Source organism: Mus caroli, unplaced genomic scaffold, assembly GCF_978045245.1.
Source record: "Mus caroli unplaced genomic scaffold, Mus_caroli_1 scaffold_17, whole genome shotgun sequence".
NCBI classification, from domain to species: Eukaryota; Metazoa; Chordata; class Mammalia; order Rodentia; family Muridae; genus Mus; species Mus caroli.
The window spans coordinates 87,795,602-87,817,416 of record NW_028227272.1 but is presented as its reverse complement, the minus strand read 5'-3'; the positions used below and the strand labels follow the sequence as shown (position 1 = coordinate 87,817,416).

The 21,815-nt window shown below is 47.6% G+C and overlaps 1 protein-coding gene across 3 annotated transcripts in view; it reads right to left on the bottom strand.

Annotated features, from left to right (window-relative positions):
- The window catches only part of Eva1c (eva-1 homolog C), a 75,751-nt gene that overhangs the window by 32,193 nt on the left and 21,743 nt on the right, over positions 1 to 21,815 (bottom strand). For 2 of the 3 annotated variants that reach the window (XM_021185198.3, XM_021185199.3), the window contains exons 2-3: positions 5,125 to 5,321; positions 1,989 to 2,112 (exon numbers count right to left, since the gene is read on the bottom strand). The exons of the other annotated variant lie outside the window; for it this stretch is intronic. In XM_021185198.3, coding sequence (XP_021040857.1) covers positions 1,989 to 2,112; positions 5,125 to 5,321 — 321 coding nt within the window. The remainder of the gene's footprint in view (positions 1 to 1,988; positions 2,113 to 5,124; positions 5,322 to 21,815) is intronic. 3 annotated transcript variants of the gene reach the window in all.

The window sequence follows — 21,815 nt, the reverse complement described above, 5'->3', positions numbered from 1 at the left end:
AAGGGCAACCAAGGGCCCAGTCAAGGTTTTCAGAGTCAGCTCAGGAGGCCCATGAAGGATGAAGGATGCAGAGACCCCAAAGTGATGATGGTCCTTCTCTGTTGCCTGAGAGAGGACTCTGTTGTTGGGCTGGGGGGGGGGGTTGTGAGGGGCTCATCAGGCGCTCTTCAATGTCTAGGCTTCTTTGTGGCTCTTACACTCTACAATCGTGTACGTGTGAGTGTGTAAGACAGTGTGTGTGCAGTGTGCATGTACGATAGAGTGTGAGACAGCATGCATGCATGTGAGTGGGTATGTATGTATGTATGTATGTATAAGGGGGTATAAGGCTACAGCAAGGTGTATGTGATGAGGCATAGGAGAGTCTCTTGCATGCTGTGAGTGTACAGATGTGTGCATGTACAAGTCTGGGTGTGAGTGTGTTTGCAGGTACAGAACCAAGGGGCCATTCTATCTTACTCCTGCTGTTTCTGGGAGATTGTTGGAGAGAAGTCTGCTGTCTGCTGAGAGGGTCTGGGGACTGCTTTCCCAACAGGCAATAGAGCCGAGTCTTAGACCACTAGTGTCTTACAATGGACAGAGATCAAAAGCAAAAAATCAAACAGTTGAGTTAGGCTGGCAGAGAGGGAGCTGTAGAAACAAACTATCTTTCCTGACATCCTGTTACATATTATTGCTACAATTTCTTTTCAACCCGTTGTTCAGGCAAAGCCTGCTAGAAGGAAGGTGTGAGAAGCCTGGTGTGAGAATCCAGCTGTTAATTTTTATGTTAGTGTGTCTGTGTGGATGTGAAAGTAGAGAGGGGGCCTGTACTGGCTAGTTTTGTGTCAACTTGACACAGCTGGAGTTATCATAGAGAAAGGAGCTTCAGTTGAGGAAATGCCTCCATGAGATACAACTGTAAGGCATTTTCTCAATTAGTGATCAAGGGGGAAAGGCCCCTTGTGGGTGGTGCCATCTCTGGGCTGGTAGTCTTGGTTCTATAAGAGAGCAGGCTGAGCAAGCCAGGGGAGGCAAGCCAGTAAAGAACATCCCTCCATGGCCTCTGCCTCAACTCCTGCTTCCTGACCTGCTTGAGTTCCAGTCCTGACTTCCTTGGTGATGAACAGTAATGTGGAAGTGTAAGCCGAATAAACCCTTTCCTCCCCAACTTGCTTCTTGGTCATGATGTTTGTGCAGGAATAGAAACAGTAACGAAGACAGGGTCTTAAGAGAGAAAAGCAGAGATTTCAAGGAAGTAAAGGAAAATGAATAATAATTCATGTGATGTGAAGTTGGAAAGGGAACGACTGGGAGTGGAGAGGTGAGAGAGGGGGTAGAGGGGATGGGAGATGGAGGATGGGGGATTGGGGATGGGGGACAGAGCAGTGGGAGAAGATCAATAAAAAGTATGCATGAAAATGCTGTTACTTTGTATGTTAATTTAAAACAAAGAAAAGAAAGTCTCCAGTGGCCTATTCCCTGGGCTTGTTGCTGTGCATCCCAAGTGTCTGAAAATGAGACCCGCTCCATGTAGAGAGACTACAAAGAGCTTTCAGAGGGCTGATCATAACGTCCTGGGCACTGTGGATGGCGAAAGTCAAAGGGAAAAAACACAAGAACCAAAATGGTGGAGATTACTCCAGCACACACACCTCACATCCATGAAACTGGGGACAGCCAATTCACACACACCTGAGGTGGTGGTTGGTGGCTCTGGTGGAACCCATGCCTCTGAGCCCAGCGAAAATCAAGCCTAGTAACACTTGTGTCTCCTCTACCCCGTGGATACTTTCAGGATCCATGCAATTGACTTCTATACCTTGAGAAAGATTTTTACATTTGAAAGATTTGTAAGTAGGAGCACACATGTGTGCGTGTGCGTCTTTCTCTCTGATTTTCATGTTAGGGGATTTAGGGTTGGATAGGCAGAGGACTTTGGTCAGGAGTGTCCATGAAATCAGGGGCCAACCCCAAACACACTGCCCCCCCCCCCAGAAGTTACTTACTAGGTTGGCATTTAAAGGAGACCAGGAGGTATTTACTGCTTCCTGGACAAAGGTCAGGTCCGAAGACTCGGCTATTGACCAGGAGGTGGCAGGCCCGCTGGTTCTGGCACTCATCCAGCACCTTCTGGAAGGAGGGGTAGAAAAAGATAGGCTTGTAAACTGCACAGGTGTCTGCTGGACCCCAAACTTGCCTTGATCTGGGCCCTAGGGGAATGAGGCTTCCCTGCCTGGCCTGAGCTGTGTCCTGGATGGAATCACATGAGGTGGGTGGGGGTGGAGCATCTCCCCATAACATCCAGAAGAAAGGGCTTGGTCCAGAGAAGCAGGTCCATGGGAGAGCCACGCCCAACCAGCCACAGTGGGCAATGTGATGGACTCTTTTAAAAGTGCGGTCCCTCAGAGAATCCAGGGCACGTGAGTGTGATCAAGTCACTTTTTGATTGTTCAGCAAGGGGGCAATTCAAGTTTTAAAGCTGAGACATTATGGCCAGGAATTATGGCCATACCTCCTTACTGTTAGAAAGGCCACGGACAGGCTTTAGGAACCTGGGGAAAGCTTCAAACACCCAAAGCTTGTTCCACCAAATAAAATAAAGGCGATTCCCACTCTTAACGAACTCAAGGGCATTAGCCTGTGACCTTGCTGCTGAATGGTTTCTGTAGTGGAATACTCAGTCAACAAACTTCTCCCCCAGCCCCTCTGGAAGCTTGTGGAAAACCCTACACTGTTCATGGAAAGATCCACACCGTTCTGCTGCTCCTCTGGGCTCTGGCTCCCAGAGAACGCCCTACCCGGAATAAACTCAGGTCCTAGCCTTGGTTCTAATGAAAGAGAGACCAAACCCAGAAAGGGAACTGTACTCAAGGACTTAACTTTAGGACTTTAGGAGATATGGATCAGAAAGAACTCCCAGGGGGGACCCTTTATCCCCCTGGGAGGCACAGCTCTCGGATGATGGCACACCCTGGCATGGCTACTGGTCTTGGTAAACTACAGAATCTTTGGATGTTTCTGTAAGGTTCTTCCATCATGGCCTTGGAGCAGGCTCTGAGGCAGACTGTGCTCAAACCACGTTACCAACTGCAAAATGCAGAGAGGCGCCATGGTGGCTACCTTGGCAGATGTTAACCTGTCCCTATCTTAAACACTGCTGCCCCTCGGGGACACTGGCTGACTCAGTATAGTGTGAAGCCCCAGGGGGCAGGAACTTGCTGAGCTGCGCAGGGCTGTTCCTGGCAGCCTCAGCCTCTGATTGTGTTCGCAGATGCTAACAAGTCAGCCTAAATGAACTTCCTCTTCCCTCGGGCTGGAGCAAGGATGCGGGTGCCAGCAGTTCACACTTTCAACCTTGGGTACTTCTGTGCTCCTGGTGCTGGCCAGCTTTCCTCTCATGCACCTTGGAGGGCAGCAGAGGGCCTGGCCACCGGGTTGGGTAAGGAGGGAGGGGAATGGGCGACAGGACTGTGGTTCTTGGAAGGGAGGCTGGGAGGGAGGGACTGGGGCAGGGTGGGGCACTCCAAGACTCTACGCTTGACTTGCAAAGAAACATGTTGTCGCTCATCACAGCACAGAAGCCATGACGAGGGACTCATCAGCCAGACATTCTTTTCTGTTGTTCACCAGTCACACACCCAGATGCTATGGTTTTTGGACTGAATACATGGTATAAAAAATGGAAGAACTTTTGTGTCATCTCATATTTTTGCTTCTTCTCTGTGGGCATTAGAAAAGTTATACGGAAGGCTCCTTAGACCTTCTGGTAAATTTACCTTCAACCACATATTCTATGCTGAGCATGATCAAGCTGACTTCTAACACCATTTGTTGCAAAGAACTCAAGAGGCATTAAAATCATCCCACGACAGTGACTTAGTAATCTTAGCCAGGCAGTTGGGGTAACAGGTTATAAATTACTTGGATAAAGTTGGCCTGTAATCCAAGCTTTTGTACAAAGACAGCAGGGTGGAGGTTCATGGCCTACCTGGGCTACAGAGCAAGTTCAAAGCTAGCCTGGGCAACTTAGCAAGACACTGTCTCAAATATGAAAAAGGGGTGGGGGGAAGGGAGCTGAGACTATAGCTTGCCTAAGGCTATAATGCTTGTCCAGTGTGCAGGAGATCCTAGGTTCAGCCAATCCCCAGTACTGAAAAAAAGTTGCACGTATAAGCCACAAATGGGCTAATTCCACCAGTGAAAAAAATTGATCTGTGTGTGTGTGTGTACCATTCTTTTCTCAAAATTACCCAAGGGGGAGGAAAAGAAAAAAGAAGGGGAGGAGAAGGGAGAGAAAAGAGGAGGGGGTTGAAGAGGAAGAAGAGTAGGAGGAAGAGAATGAAGAAGGGAGTGAAGAAGGAGGAAGAAAAGGAGGAGGAGGAGGAAGAGGAGGAGAAAGAGGAGGAGGAGGAGGAGAAAGAGGAGGAGGAGGAAGAGGAGGAGGAGGAGGAGGAAGAAGAAGAAGAAGAAGAAGAAGAAGAAGAAGAAGAAGAAGAAGAAGAAGAAGAAGAAGAAGTTGTTGTTGTGAAATTGTTGTTGTTGTTTTCCCTGGCATTGTTCAAAAGAAAAACAAATTCAGCCAAGACCACTCAAAATATTCTCCAAGTGAGAATAACATGGTCGTCTACAGATGGAGAAGCAAACCATGAGACACAGAAGACAACTAGTGACGACTCTTGGGCCAATCTTTAGGAAGCTCGTGACCGCCAATCCTGGTATCAGAAAGACATGTGGGGTTTCCACCTTTCCCACGGGGGCATTTATCAGTGATATGGGCCTGTAGGTTGAAGTCCAGCATGGCTGTTTTGCTTCACTGCAGTAATGAGTGCACCTGTGACCAACTTCATATTGAGCGTGTGCAGAGGGAACGCTTTATCTCACAGGGATTCCATTTGTACTCTATGACAAAGACTCATTTTGAGAAGCAAGTAGTAGCTCACCTGCAAAAATGAATGATGTATAGTAATTGGGGTTTTCATGGATATTTGCTTTGAATAAACTGTAAAAATCACACACACACACACACACACACACACACATGAATGCAGGGAAGAAGGGGAGAAAGAGATAGACAGAGGTAGAGAAAAGAGAGATGGGAAAAAACCTATTTCATGATCTTAGAACACCCACAAAACGCAATACCTGCAAAGTGGTGGATGCCACACAGGTCAGGTTGTCTTCCCTCTGGGAGGTGGGCTCCTGGGAACTACACATTTGGTAATCTTGCCCATAAAATGCCGACTGGACACTTATTGTTGAATGCCGAGGGCACTGTAGATTCAGATAGTCCCCGTCACAGGCATAGGCAGTGTGGTTTTGCAGGAGTTTGGTTAAGTAACCTGGAAAATATTCAGCTGGGTTACAGGAGCCCCAGGAAGCCCCCTTCCCCGTCCCTGCACAGATTTCAGAGCAAGGAGATGCTAGTGGCCCTGAGGCAGGGGCTGCTGAGTTAAGAAGGTGTGGGCATATATAGCCTCTGCAGAAGACCTGGGGCTGGTGACCAAAGGAGGCCACAGGGGGCTGTGGGGCCCGATGCTGGCTTTCCTGCCTGGGCCAGGTACCTTGGTCTGTGATGGCCTGGTGCAAGGCTGGATGGCTCCATTCCCTTCAGGCAGCACACTAAGGGGTTGGACATGAGCCCAGGGAATCTGGAAGAGCCTAAGAAGTAGTAAAGCATGCTGAGTGGGTGTCCCTGGGCGTGTGGACACCCGTCCCGAGGACGACTAGAGTTCTCTAATCTCCAGGCCTTCCTGGAGTAAGGGGATGGCATTAAACTTCAGGAAACCACTCCTGGGCCTGCCTCACCCCAGAGAGGAAAGCTGGGGGGTGGGGGGCAGCCTGCATAGGGTAAGGCCTGCCGGGAAGAAGTTCAGCGGGGCAGGCGGAAGGAGGTGGTGGGAAATACAGTAGAGCTTTGTTGTGGACTGAATAATGTATCTCCGTGTTCCTACTGTAGCTCAGAATGTGACTTGATTTGAAAACTGGAACGCAGTTATAAGTAGTTAAAAGGAGGGCATCTGGAGCTCAGGGGAAACCTGTAATGCTGTATGGTGAGTGTCCCCATCAGGAGACAAGACAAGAAAGAAAGAAAGAAAGAAAGAAAGAGAGAGAGAGAGAGAGAGAGAGAGAGAGAGAGAGAGAGAGGGAGGGGGGGAGGGAGGGAGGGAGGGAGGGAGGGAGGGAGGGAGGGAGAAGGAAGGAAGGAGGAAGGAAGAGAGAGAGAGAAAGAAAGAAAGAAAGAAAGAAAAGGAGAGAGAGAGAAAGAAAAAGAGAGGGAGAGAAAAAGAGAGAAAGAAGGAAAGAAAGAACAAACCAAAGAAAGGAAGAAAGAAGGAAGGAAGGAAGGAAGGAAGAAAGAAAGGAAGGAAGGAAGGAAGGAAGGAAGGAAGAAAGAAAGAGAAGGAAGGAAGGAAGGAAGAAAGAAAGAAAGAGAGAGAGAGAGAGAGAGAGGGAGGGGGGAGGGAGGGAGGGAGGGAGGGAGGGAGGGAGGGAGGGAGAAGGAAGGAAGGAGGAAGGAAGAGAGAGAGAGAAAGAAAGAAAGAAAGAAAGAAAGAAAGAAAGAAAGAAAAGGAGAGAGAGAGAAAGAAAAAGAGAGGGAGAGAAAAAGAGAGAAAGAAGGAAAGAAAGAACAAACCAAAGAAAGGAAGAAAGAAGGAAGGAAGGAAGGAAGAAAGAAAGAAAGGAAGGAAGGAAGGAAGGAAGGAAGGAAGAAAGAAAGAAAGAAAGAGAAGGAAGGAAGGAAGGAAGAAAGAAAGAAAGAAAGAAAGAAAGAAAGAAAGAAAGAAAGAAAGAAAGAAAGAAAGGAGGAAGGAAGAAAGAAAGCAGGCAGCAGACAATGATGTGAAGAGCCAAGTGACAGGGGATGGATGTACACGCGCCAAGACAATGGCCAGCCATCAGGAGAAACTGAGGTTCATAGCTTTGCCAACATCTTGATTTCAGACCCCTGGGACTATAGGAATGGGGGATTCTGAGGTACACAGCCACCCATCTTGGAAACTGTTCCCAGCAGCCACAGGAACAAAAGTACACCCCACATGCCCTTCTCCCCGGGTGACTTCTCAAGCAGTGGGGGTGGGGGTGGGAGTCAGGCTGGGCCTGGGCTCTGAGAAGCTCTGGGGACCAACAACCTGGCATGCCCGGAGCTTGGGCTGGTTCTCAGAAAGGAAGAAGTAAGATCTGGCCAGAGTGTAGCTCTCCCTCCTTCTCACACCTCATGAGGTGAACAGCGAGGCTCCTGGGATCAGAGCCAGGGGCTTTCTGCTGAGGTGTGTGTGGGATCTGCTGGACAGACTGACAGAGAAGCCTCAGGGGAAGAAGGGCAGTCCCTAAAGTCTCGGATTCCCACACAGCCGACCCATGCCTATGTGGTCTCATTCCGGTTTCAAAATCTCTCAGATGTGTAATTCCCGGCTAAAAGTAGCTAGGCTTCCTGGACACTCACATGCAGTCTGGCCTGCGTCATTCTCTTCATACGTGAGTGTTCTGAGGAAGGCTGCAAGTGCCCTCTGGAAGGCATACCCTAGTCATAGTGTCCCCTTCCTCCTCCTCCTCCTCCTCCTCCTCTTCCTCCTCCTCTTCCTTTTGGGAAGCTACCTTGCTCAGAGAAGCAATGCCTAATAGGAACAGCAAAAGGAAATCAGGCATAAGTTTGAATCTGATTCTTGCTTCTCTACCACCAGCCCTCAACTTCATAGGCTGTGGGGGTCAGTGTCTCCTTGCACAGCACGCAGGGAAGGGGGAGCCTCTGACCTAGTGACAAGCACCAGTAATTCAGGGTTTCTTTATGGGTTTCAACACACTACAGGGTACAACACTCTGTCTGCAGGAAATCAGGGTGGTTACTTTGGAAGGGCCAGCATTTATTCTGAAATTTGCTAGGCAGGGACCCCCTCCACTTGATCCCTTTAGATGTCTCCTTAAAACTTCCTGTCCATCCAGTTCCCAGAACCCTGCTGAGTGGCCAGTTGACTGCAACTTCAGAGTAACTCTCAGAGGATGCCTTTGGCTTAAGGCTCATTGTTTAATGCAAACGATGGTTTGCTACTCTGATAGTTACAGGTCAGGACAGGGTTCTAAGGATGGTGGAGTCTTGAGACAGAAGAGCTCTGGTCCTGGATGCCTGTACAGAGCGCTCTGTAATAGTTCATCTTGATGCTAACTGAGATCATTTGAAGGGCTGTCTGTGAAGTTACCAGGAAGGTTTACCTGAGGAGGGAAGACCCGCCCTAAATGCAGATGGCACCATTCCATGGCCGCGGGGTCCCAGACTGAAAAGTGGATAAGGAGGGGCTGGGGAGATGGCTCGGTGATGATGAGCCCTGGCTGTGCCATCGTGAGGATCAGAGCACAGATGCCATCACCCGTGTAAGGAGCCAGAGTTCCGTGCATGCTGTAACCAAAGGTCAAAGTGGGGCAGAGCCCAGAGGATCCCTGGTGCTTGCTGACTTCCAGGGTAGCTGAGAAAATGTGAGCCCTGTGTCCCCTACCTCAGAGTGGTAAGTAGAGAGAGGTAGAGGGGGCAACCTGATGCCCTCTTCCGTGGGGCTCCACGTACACACATATTTATGCACCAATGCACATACACACATAAACTCACACAGAACCAGACCCTCCACAAAAAGACAGAAACAAAGAAGGAAACAAAACAACAATACTGATAATAATAATAATAATAATAAATTTAAATTGAGGAAAGAAGAGAAAGCAAGATGGGTCTAGAACATCTCTTTGCCTCCTGACCAGACACAGTGTGCACTCCTGACATAGTGGACTCTAGCCTCAAACCATGAGCCAAGATAAACCTTCCCTCCTGGCCTTGCTCCTCCTTGGGTCGCTGGCCACAGGAATGAGGAAAGACACAAATCCAAACTGCTTGCCGCACAGATCATCACAGGAGCAACAGGGGAACCCTGCCCATGCTGGGTTAGCACCTCTCCTCAATCTATGAACCATGTTCTCTTCCTGTGAAACAGAGCTTGACCTCTGTGGGACCATTTCCATCAAAACACACATGTATATGCCACACCCAAACTACGTGCTCTGACCCACATTTTTATCCTGGCAGTGCTCAGAATGGACTAATGAAAGATAATCCAGGCCCTCTTACTCTGAGCTATAAAGAGGACATTTGTATAGTAAAGTCTGTCTTATATTTAGCCCAGTCCCTGTTTCAAAACTGGGTCCACAGACTTGGTTTTTAAACCAAGGTCTAGAGACATTAGGTTTGAACTCTTGTCTTTGAAAATGAATTATCAAACCACACACATACACACACACACACACACACACACACAAAGACACAGGGGTACCTTAACTTAATTCTGCATCACTGAATGAAAGAAACTAGTCTGAAAAGTAACATACTGTATACCATGCAGTTATAATTATATGATGTTCTGGGAGAGATTAAAATGCGGATACAAAAGATCACCACTGACAGGAGTTACAGGAAGGGAGGGAGGAACAGGCAGAGCACAGTGAACACCCGGGGTTGTAAAACTACTACCTGATGCTGAAATTATGATTGTAGATGTATGTCACTCACACTGGCCCAAACTCTTATGTACACCACTGAGAGTGAATCCTACAGATGCTATGGATACTGGGGGAACCCAGCTGTGGCCTTGGCACTACAGAGGCAGAAGCAGGAGCATCGAGAATTCAAGGCCAGCCTGAGCTACATAGTATCTATGACAGCCCAACATAGTTATTATTGACCCTCAAGAACTGTTATTAGGAGGGAAGCATGGGGGCGGGACAACAGCAGAAACAGATGCTGAGACAGTGAGTCCAGGAATGAAGACATATAGTCATTGGCCTACGGGTGACGGTGGCCTTAAGAAACTGGAGAAGCTAGAGAAGAGAAGCCCACAGGCTTCAGAATGGAGCCACCTCCACATCCGACTTTAATCCTCTAGAAATACAGATCTGTGTTCTGTGTGGGTGCATGCGTATGCATACATACATGTGTGTGCACACACATGCACAAGTGCATGCACGTCTGCTCACATGTTCATGCAGGCCAGAGAGCAACCTCTGATGTCTTCTCTTGGGTGTTGGCCACCTTTCTCACTGAGAACAGGTCCCTCATTGCCCAGAGCTTTCCAAGTGGGCTACTAGTTAGACGGCCAGCCAATCTGCCTGCGGATCCACCTCTCCATCACCAGAATACAAGCCGTTCTACCATGCCTCTGTTCTTCCATGCCTGCTCAGGAATTAAGCGAGAGCTTTACAGCTGACATTCCCAGAAGCCCCTCTGTGCTGTTTTGAGGCTAAAGTTTGTGGCAATTTGGTTTCTTCGGTGACTGTTGAACGACCTGGTACACACGAGAGACCCGGAGTTGGAGGTTTAAGGATGGTTTTTTAGGAAAAGATTTTAAAGATAAGTATGTTTGGATTAAAGTGAGGAAAACCTATGGATGGATGTATTTGTATATGTCAACAGACATCGAATAAGTTCTAGATCATGTGCAAATTATGCTTCTTACTGTGAGATGTGGCCAATAAGTTTGAAAGTGAATATTGACAAGAAACTGCTTAGAATGAGAGATCATGGGTCCCAGTGTAAATACAGCAAAGGAGATGTGTGTGGGAGGAACCAAAGTCCAGGGGAACTAATAAGGTCCCGCCGGGAGGCATCATAAGCTCAGAGGGGAAGTACAACTGTGAGCCAAAAGTCCCTTGAAGGCAGAGCAATAGGATGCCCCAGAGGGAACAAGAAGGTGGCTCAGTGTATACATGTGCTTGCCACCAAGCCTGACAACCTGAGTTCAATCCCTGGGGACCACAAGGTGGAAGGAGGAGAGAAGTAATCCCACAGCTTGACCTCTGACCTCTACTGCAAATGCCATAGCAAGAATGCACACACGTGGGTGTACACACACACACACACACACAAAACCATATCCACACCACACATATCACACACATACACATAGATACACACATACCATACACAATCACACACATACATACACCACATACACACACATATACCATACACACACCACATACATACACGGCACACACAACACATACCTGCAACAACACACACACAGACCACACACACACACACACACACACTATAAATAAATGTAATAATAATAGAAAAAGAAATATCACAGAGCAGTCTAGAAGAGCTACTAAACGTGGAGAGGTTTCTGTACAATAAGTGGGGATCCCCTCAGAATCAAGTGCACCTCAAAAGAGAGAGGAGCAGAGCAGCCTGCTGCCGGGGTTGTCCACCTGCATCCAGTTCTCTGGGGTGAGGGAGAGCCCGCTCTCACCAATGTGCATGTGCTGTTCCGTGATCACATTTGGCTTCCCCACACCTTGCTTTCTCAGCTGCTTCAAAAGCTAACACTCGTCAAGAAACAGTTACGGGTGCTGGCTTTGGTCATGACTTCTCTCTGGATCATACTGGATGAGTCAAATGCTTTATATTGTCATGGTCCCTACCCAGGGTTTTACAATCTAACTCTGCTTACCATCTTAGACTGAAGTGAACTGCTTTGTCCTGTTTCTTCAGACAATGCCCCAAGCAGCCCAGGATGGCTTCCACCTTGCTATTTCCATGAGACTGATGTTGAACTCCCAGTCTAAGTGCTGAGATCACAGGGGAGGCCACCCCCCCCCTGCTGAGACAGGTCTCTTACGTTGTATCCCAGCACCCTGGTCCATAACCTACCATGTTGCCCAGGCTGGTCTAGAACTTCTGGTAATCCTCCTGCCTCAGCTACCCAAATTTTGGGTTTTACAGTATGAGCAACAATGCCCAGCATAAGTAGACATGTGTTTTCTTTTTAAAAATCTGTCTTTAAAGTCCAGCGTAAGTTACCTGAGAGACTTTGCTGGTTAAACTGGTGAGTGAGGGCTTACCATAAGGTAGGTGCAGACCTTCCTGCTGGCTGGGAGCCTGGCCACAGCTTGTGATTATCATTCAGACTCTTATCCCTGGCAAAGGGCCACCCAATATTACCAGAACTCTGGCCACTTCTCCAGCCAGAATCTTCCTCAAAGGAACAACTGAAAGGCTGGTCTTGAGGAGACCTAAGAGTGAGACTAGATAAAGGGCTTTTATGTTTTTGTACTATAAATAGAGATGGGGAGTTTGCTAAAGAGCCACGGAGCTGGGAGTTGCCCTCCATCTTTGGGCAGAAGTAGAGGATGGAGATGAGATGACTCAGTTGATAAAGACACCTGCCACATGTAGAAGAATGTGAAACGATCCATTCTTATCTCCTTGTACAAAGCTCAAGTCTAAGTGGAACAAGGACCTCCACATAAACCAGAGACAGTGAAGCTTATGGAGGAGAAAGTGGGGAAAAGCCTCGAAGACATGGGCACAAGGGAAAATATCCTGAACAGAATACCAATGGCTTGTGATGTAAGATCAAGAATTGACAGATGAGACTTCATAAAATGGCAAAACTTCTGTAAGGCAAAGGACACTGTCAATAGGACAAAAAGGCAACCAACAGATTGGGAAAAGATCTTTACCAATCCTACATCTGATAGAGGGCTAATATCCAATATATAAAAAGAACTCAAGAAGTTAGACTCCAGAAAACCAAATAACCCTATTTAAAAATGGGGCACAGAGCTAAATAAAGAATTCTCACCCGAGGAATACCGAATGGCTGAGAAGCACCTGAAAAAAATGTTCAACATCCTTCGTCATCAGGGAAATGCAAATCAAAACAACCCTGAGATTCCACCTCACACCAGTCAGAATGGCTAAGATCAAAATTTCAGGTGACAGCAGATGCTGGCAGGGATGTGGAGAAAGAGGAACACTCCTCCATTGCTGGTGGGATTGCAAGCTGGTACAACCACTCTGGAAATCAGTTTGGTGGTTCCTCAGAAAACTGGACATAGTACTACCAGAGGATCCCGCAATACCTCTCCTGGGCATATACCCAGAAGATGCTCCAACATGTAATAAGGACACATGCTCCACTATGTTCATAGCAGCCTTATTTATAATAGCCAGAAGCTGGAAAGAACCCAGATGTCCCTCAACAGAGGAATGGATAGAGAAAATGCGGTACATTTACACAATGGAGTACTACGCAGCAATTAAAAACAATGGATTTATGAAATTCTTAGACAAATGGATGGATCTGGAAGATATCGTCCTGAGTGAGGTAACCCAATCACAAAAGAATACACATGATATGCACTCACTGATAAGTGGATATTAGCCCAGAAGCACATGAAACTCAAGAAGAAGGAAGCCAAAGTGTGGATACTTCATTCCTTCTTAGAAGGGGGAACAAAATACCCATGGAAGGAGTTACAGAGACAAAGTATGTAGCAGACACTAAAGGAATGACCATATAGAGACTGCCCCACCTGGAGATCCATCCCATATACAACCACCAAACCCAGACACTATTGTGGAAGCCAACAAGAGCTTGCTGACAGGAGCCTGATATAGCTGTCTCCTGAGAGACTCTGCCAGTGCCTGACAAATACAGAAGTGGATGCTCACAGCCATCCATTAGACAGACCACAGGGTCCCCAATGAAGGAGCTAGAGAAAGGACCCAAGGAGTTGAAGGGGTTTGCAACCCCATATGAAGAACATCAATATGAACAAACCAGTACCTCAGAGCTCCCTGGGACTAAAGCACCAACCAAAGAAAACATATGGTGGGACTCATGTACCTAACTGCATATGTAGCAGAGGATGTCCTAGTTGGCATCAATGGGCGGAGAGGCCCTTGGTCTATGCCCCATTATAGGGGAATGCCACGGTCAGGAAGTGGGAGTGGGTGGGTTGGTGAGCAGGGGTAGGGGAAGAGGATAGGTGGTTTTCAAAGGGGAAAATAGGAAAGGGGATAACATTTGAAATGTAAATAAAGAAAATATCTCATAAAGAAAAAAAAAGACAAAAAGAGTAAATGCGTCTTCCTTGAGGAAGGCAGCTGAAAAAAATAAAAATCAAAAAATAAAAAGACTTCCACCACAAAACCTAATGACCTGAGTTCCACACCTAGAACTCATGTGGTGGACAGGGAGAGCCAGCTCCTGCCAGCCGTCCTCTGATGGCCACATAAGCACCGTGGCGCTCCCATGCCTCTCACACACTAAGAAATAAATGTAGTGAAAATACTAAGTAAAGATATGAAGCAGTCAGGCCTTCATTATTGAAAGTCACTCTTGAGAGCATCCTCTTCACACTGACAGGGAAGACTCACTTCTCTATAAAGAACGCATCGACAGAGACCAGCATCATAGGAATGGCTGATTTCTACAGGGGTTATATGGGGTAGCAGGGGATGGGGTTCACAGGGAAAGCTTGGGCATCATGGGCAAAACCAGGGTCAAAACAGTGCTCCTTTGCAGAACTCCTCAGAGCCAGGTATGCGACATGCTCTGAGATTCCTGATCAGAGCAGACACACAACCACACCAGCTGCAGGAAGTGTCTGAGGACTCAATTAAACACATCATTCTTGTGTGTGCACACGTATGTGTGTTTGTGCATCAAATACATTGTGTGTGTGTGTGTGTGTAAACACGGGTATATGTGTGAGTTAAATGCACCATTCTTATGCTAGTGTATGGAACACATCATTCTTAAATGCTTTTCACTTGCATGCCCTAAAGCGCAGTCTGGGCCAAGACCTACATCTATCTAACTGGGATGACTGCAGAGTCCCGTAAAGCTTTGGAACCCTTGTGAGCGGGCCAGTGAAGGTGGGAGGAGGCAGAGGATTTAAGTCAAGTCAAAGGTTTAAACAGCGTCTGGCTGTGATGCTCACCTCTCAATACTGATGCCCAAGATTTGTTGTGAGAATCTAACAGTATCTCGGGTATAAGCATCCTTTACCTGTCATAAGCTGCTGTGTGACTCTGGCGCGTTTCTGTTCACATCCGCCTTGAAGAGTTCTCATTGGTGGAATCCAGAGCAGCCTTTCACTGTCCCTCTGGTCTTTAGACAGCTCAGAGATAAGCACTCAGCCCAGAAGCTGCCCTTGTGGGTCAGAACCTTAGCCACTGAGCTATGAAGACATGATTGCCCTCTCTCTATTCTCCATTGCTTTCCCCCTTCTTGGTCCAGTATTCAAGTCTTGTCTAAACATTCCTAATTGCTATATAGTTTCCTTTCTGTTGCTGTGGCTAAAGAAAACAAAAACTGACCAAAAGTCACTTAGGAAGAAATGTTTGTTTCTGCTTGCGTTCCAGGTTCCAGTGGGTCACTGCAGAGAAATCGGGGACCCTGCAACCTAAAGCCTCAGGTCACAGGACAGCCATAGTCACCAGCCAAGAGAAACAAGTAAAGTGCGCTTAGGTTCTCTACGGTTTTTCTCTACTTTCTGTAGTTCAGGGCCTAAAGCCAGAGAATGGGAGCTCCACTTTCAGGCTGGGTGTTTCCACACCGGTTAACACCGTCAAGACAAACCCCACAGACATGCTCACAGGGTATAGAGTTTTATGTCAGCTTGACACAAGCTAGAGTCATCTGCATGGAGGGGGACTCCATTGAGAAAAATGCTTCCATAAGATCCAGCTGTAGGGCATTTTCTTAATTAGTGATTGATGGGAAAGGGTCCAGCCTATTGTGGGTGGTGCCATCTCTGGGCTGGCAGTCCTGAGTTCTGTAAGAAAGCAGGCTGAGCAAGCCATGAGGCACACAAGCCAGTAAGCAGCACTCTACCATGGCCTCTGCAGCAGCCCCTGCCTCCAGGTTCCTGCCCTGCTTGAGTTCCTGTCCTGACTTCCTTCAATGATGGACTATAATGTGGAGCTGTAAGCTGAATAAGCCCTTTCCTCCCCAACTTGCTTTTGGTCATGGTGTTTGACCACAGCAATACAAACTGTGACGTAGACACCGGAGGTAATTCTAGATTATGTCGATTTGGAATCAAAAATAATTATCACACACATATGCAGAGGGGGCCAAATGGGCTGTCAAGCCTTTTTCCCTCTTTCTCCTTTGAAGTCAGAGATACTCCAAGTTTTCTGAGGGCTAAAGTTGCCTAAGTCACTCAGTGAGCAATGTCATTGGCTCCACATCCAGGTGCTAAAGTCCTGAGTCACCAGAGGACAATGTCACAATTTCACAACAGTTCTGGAAAGAGAAAGGAATTCAATTGTTCTATCCTGGCCTTCCTCTCATCTCTTTAAAAAAAAGCAATTGAAGTGGTCCCCTCCTCTCCTGATAAGAGACCACACCCTTCTAGTCACACAATCCAGAGGTGTCTCTGCATGTTTGAAGTTCATTTCCAGAAAAACATAGTTTTCCTTTCATGTTTGTTGAGTGTGTTTAGAGCCAAGAGTTGGCGTCTTTTGGGTGTTGGAAGGCTCCTCCACAGGTAAAGAGACCACCATTAGGCCCTACATGCCAAGAGCAGCAAGACCAAAGAGGAAGCTTGGGGGGAGGGGTGGACTAGGAATGTCTACTTAGAGGTAGTGTTTGCTGCTCGTACACACACACACACACACACAGAGAGCCATGGCTTCAAGTTCCAGCATCACCCCAAACAAACAAAAACCGTGGCTACGTGGCAGAGTACTTGCCTAGCATGGTTGAAGCCATTTGGGAGCCATCTCTGAACCCTTTAGAAAGAAGGTCCGAAGATAAAGAAACTACATCCATCTGCTTGTTTCTTAGCTACCTGAAGGAGATGTCACACGAGGCCATGGGCAGCAACAGTAGCAATTACAATTCTTAAATTCAGTCCTGGCCAAAAAGCTGACCAGATAAGAAGAGGACACCTGAAGCTTGGAGCACAGACAGGTGCTTTCGGCATGAGAGGAAACCCGCCTTGTGGTTTCTAGGGGTCAGGGGGTCTGTCATCAAACTGGCCAGCAAACATTGGGGCAATGGGAAGAGGGCAAAGGAGATGTTTGCCACTTGGAAAGCTGAGCCACGAAACCTGTCTTGATGGGACACCCCTGTTCTTGCTTTCCTACTTGCTGTCCTACATGGACAAAAGCTAACTGGGACCCCAAAGGATGGGGCTGTACCAAGAGGGAAGGAGCCTGGATCCTTAAGTGATTGATTACACAGAGTAAAGTTTCCTTGATTTTCCAGTCTCACAGAGCAATGGCGGAGCAGGAACTAACCCTCCACTCTGTACTGCCATCAGGGGTCCTCGGTTGCAACAGCTAGCTTACTTTGTATCAAGAATCTGGAATCCTTACAGCAGCCGCTTACCTTAAGTAAGCCGCTGGCCGGATTTTGAAAAGTAACAGAAAGATAGGTGAGACTTTGAAAAGTTACTGTTTTGTAATGGTGTTCTAGATCCCCATTCCACTAACTCCTGTCAAGCCCAGACGTTAACCAATAACCCACCCAACGACCAGGTAACTTCCTGGGATGCCCAAGGACTAGTAACTTCCTGGAATGCTGGGAGTTGTAGTTCTTAGGAAATAACAAAGCCACGTGGGAAAATAGGGTGGCCATGTTAGTTTGTCCTTAAAAGCCTCCGTAACACATGTCCCAGGGCCACTCAACTGGAAATTCCAGGGAGTGGTCCTTAACAAAACCCATCCTGGTCAGTATTTAACTAAAGCTTGCTTCAAAATTGACTCCAAATTGTGGAACTGGGTTTTCTCCGGCAAATCTCAGGATTAACACTTTCCAAAGCCTCATTGGGGAAGACTTTTCTTTGAACTAAGGACTTGTGACAGGGGGCTGCAGAGATGGCTCATTGGCTAAAGAGCACAGGCTGCTCCTGTGGAGGACATAAGTTTGGCTCCCAGCACACACACTGGTCAGTCCACAACCTCTGTAACTGCAGCTCCAGGAGATCTGACTCCCTCTTCTGGCCTCCTCAGATGCCCACACGCATACACAGAGACAACCACATATACATCTATGAAAAGTAAAAGTGAATTTTTAAAACAGCTTGCTTCTGGGTCGTGTTGGCATATGCCCGTAGACCCTGCTTGAATGGGAGGAACTCGGCAAGCTTGAGGCCAGCCAGGTATACACAGTGAGGCCCAGACCATCTGGGGCCACGCAGCAAGCTCCCTTCTGAAAATAAAACCGAAAAGAACAGACAACAGCAACAAAGACCGTACTGCGGGGGAGCCACAGATGAAAGGAGTTAAGTTACAGCGGAGGGAGAAGGGACGAGGTTTCACATGTTAGCCTCCAGTCTCGATATTCACTATGCAGCTGAGTATAATCATGACCTGAACCTCTGATGGAATGCCAAGGAAACATGCTGAGCATGGAGAGGAGTGGGGACTGAGGACTGGCTAGGGTGACTCTCTGGAGAGCCCCAGTCCTGAATATAAGGAGTCAGACAGGGAGCAGTGAGGCTGTGAGTTCCATGGAGGGAATAAAAGCTCTAGAACCTTCTCCAGTCAGCTCTGATGAGAAGATTCACTACTGCTGTTGTGACTCTCCACTCCCTCCTCCGCATAATGTGAGGGGTGTGCTTCCTCTACAGCTGCCCACAGGTGGTGAGAAAGGCGAGTGACAGGGGCCCAGCACATGAGGGCAATGGTTTGCACAGGGTCTGTATGTGCCTCCGTGGGTTCAAGTGAAACCTAAATTATGATTTGCAGGGTTTAGGGGATTAGAAACTGAATCAGACCACAGTGTTCAGAGGCCAGCTACTAAGCTTAGGTAATCTCATCACAGTAGCGCCTCCTGAATGCAATACTGGCCGCTATATAAGAAGGCAATGAGGCTCGATGGAGCAGATGCACCTGCACCTGGGATGCCCGATGGCAACTCAAGCTTCCTCTAGAAAGGAGATGTTAGCACCAGATGTTGGCCTTTGACCTCGAACTGAAACTACGATCGATCTAAATTTTTTTTTCTGTATATGTTTATACCCAGTTTGAGATATTTTGGTGACAATATTTAAAAATGAACTAGTAAGATAAAGACTGAAAAACAAAGAGATTGGCCAGCCAAGATTTGTTGAAAAGAGAAAACCTAAGAGGGGGAAGAACAACCAATATCCTAAATGTTCTGCTTTCAGGCTTAGTGTGAACTCAGGAACACAGCATCTTAGAGAGGAGGAGAGGCTCAGCTTCACAAGGGAATGATGTCAAGGGCCACTTGCCTCCAGTTTAGGGATGCTGAGAAGACATGCATATTCACACATACACACATACACACACAGAGAGGGGGATTGTGGGAGAGGGAGAGAAAGAGAGAGAGCGGGAGAGGGAGAGGGAGAGGGACAGGGACAGGGAGAGGGAGAGGGAGAGGGAGAGGGAGAGGGAGAGGGAGAGGGAGAGGGAGAGGGAGAGGGAGAGGGAGAGGGAGAGGGAGAGGGAGAGGGAGAGGGAGAGGGAGAGGGAGAGGGAGAGAGGTATGAGGTTTTCAAATGGCTGATGTCAGTTCTCTGGCACCCTTCTTCAACACAACAACTATTTCCTTTGACAATAAAACTGCTTGGTTGTCTTAAAACCAAACAATCCTATTGCCAAAGGCACGGACCTTCCCCATATGCTGCTCAATAACACTCAAAATTCAAGTATTCCCAAATGTCTCAATGTGGAAAGAATAATCGTAACAATTACCGGCTTCCCCGTGATGGGAGCTCTTGGTTCTGTGGCTTTTGCCGAGGGGGCAGCATGCCACAGCCAGCCGCACTGCCTCCCCACCCGGAGGCTTTCTAACACTTCTGTCGGTTTCTTCTTCTGTGTCTGTGTGCACTGACCCACTGGTTTAAGGACATGCTTCCCCTCTGTTCTCACATATGTCTTAAGTGGATGTTTTTTCTGCATGGACAGCCACATATATGCAATTATGCATCACTCTAAAATGTGGATAGAGAGATGGCTCATTGGTCACAACCATGTGCTGCCCATGCAGGGGATTCGAGCTCAGTCCTCAGCACTGTATAGTAGGGTGCCTCGTATCTGCCTGTGACTTCAGCTCCCAGGATCTGATGCCTTCTTTTGAACTCCTCAGCCACCCAAACCAGATGTGCCCATACACACCCTACCCTCAACAAATATACATAACTTAAATTTAACCCAAAGCCTCTGTGGATACAGGTGTACACACTGAGGATCGTGTCGTTTGGTGCTTTCGGAGTTGTACAAACATCATAGAGTATACCTATACACAGCATGCGTAGCTCCGACAACCTAGCCACAGCACCACTGTCCTATCTGCAGGCCACTGCTGACTGACGTCATCTAGTGAAATGTGAGTGCATTCATCTGTGTGGAGAGCAGATCCTTATGCTTGTTTGTTAGCCATGACCCCAACTCTGCCATAGTTATTCTGCATATGGTCAGTGTTAGCCACAACCCCAAATCTGCTATAATTACAACTGAGGACACAGTTAGTTTTTCCCTTTGTCATATGGCCATGGTTTCTAGTGCCTAGAAATGTAAGGTGTATGAATTAATTTTCTATTTATTTATGTATTTATTATTTTTATGTACATTGGTGTTTGGCCTACGTGTATTTCTGTGTCCTCTGGAACCAGAGTTACAAACAGTTGTAAGCTGCTATGTGGGTGTTAGGACTTTTACCTGAGTTCTCTGGAAGAGCAGCCAGTGCTCTCACTGGCTGAGCCATCTCTCCAGCCCCAGTGAATTATTTTTGGTTAAGAGTAAGAGAGCCAGGGAGGAAGACTAGCCAAGCCAGAGCTGAACGCACAGCAGGCCGAGTCCTCGTGAGCCGTCACAACTTGCAGAGTTCTCTCTACAGTGTGCTGCATGTATGTGCGAACACCCATCCCTGGGTGTACACGGGATAATAGCTCCAGAAAGGTCTGCAGATATGAAAGTCCTCAGAACTCGGGGTCTTTATTTGAAACCACGGAGAGCTAAGGAAACTGGTCATGAGTTCTTCAGCCAGGGCCACAGAGCGGCGTTAAAGCCAGGGAGTTACAACTATGTAGCAAGACGGGACTCCAAAAGCAAAGCAACAAACAAAACCGTGTATCTTTGTATAACACTTGCAGTCTTCCCGTATGTGATAAACCACCTCTTGATCACTTAGGATGCTGACTATAGGACAGAACCAAGGTGCTTTGTATCTAGTTGTTATACTGTGTCATCTAAGAGGTATGGGACAAAGAGCCTGTGCATGCTCAGTACATACTCGGATTTTGGGGTTGGTGTTTTGTTTTGTTTTGTTTTGTTTTATCTTCAATCTAGTGTTAGTGGAAGCCACAGACGAGGGAACTATGAATGTGGAGGAATGCCTCTGAGTGGCAGGGGAGAGGATATGAATCAATCAATTAAATTATTACCCTAAACAATTACTCTCAACATACTGTGTTAGTTTGAAATTACCATCTTTAGATTACGCTCACTATTGGATCCCTAGAGGCCTGGTAGGAGCCCCCCCCCCCCCCGGCACCTCTCCAATGGAAGGCTTTAGTCCCTATAAAATGAACACCTTGTTTTCTACCAGGTACCAACCCCAGAGAGTTATTCAGCAAGCACCATCTGGGTTTGATTAGTTTAAGAGAAACTGGATCAACCCCCCACTTCTCCCCCCCCCCCCCCGCAGCATCTAAACAAAACACTTTTTCTTTTCTTCGGGTCGCCGAGTAATCCCCCCAGCTACAGAGCCACTTGGCCAGGAAGCCGGGTTCGTAGTGCACTTGATAACTTAATGCAACCTTTTACCAGCACTTAAAACCCAGATATGAAATCTACCCTCGATCATTTTCTGCTTGGAGTTGGCCGAACTTGCAGCCCTCTCTCTGTGTTCAACAAAAAGCTCTCAGAAGCAACGCTCTGGGTCACTGGCCAATCAGCAAGACCCGCAGAGCCTAATAGCCAGACGCCATGGCTGGGAGGCTCAGCCTCAACCCACCCCCACCCCCCCACCCCCACCCCCGCTCACCCCGATCTCCTAGGCGCTCTCCGTTCTGATGGGTCTTCTTCC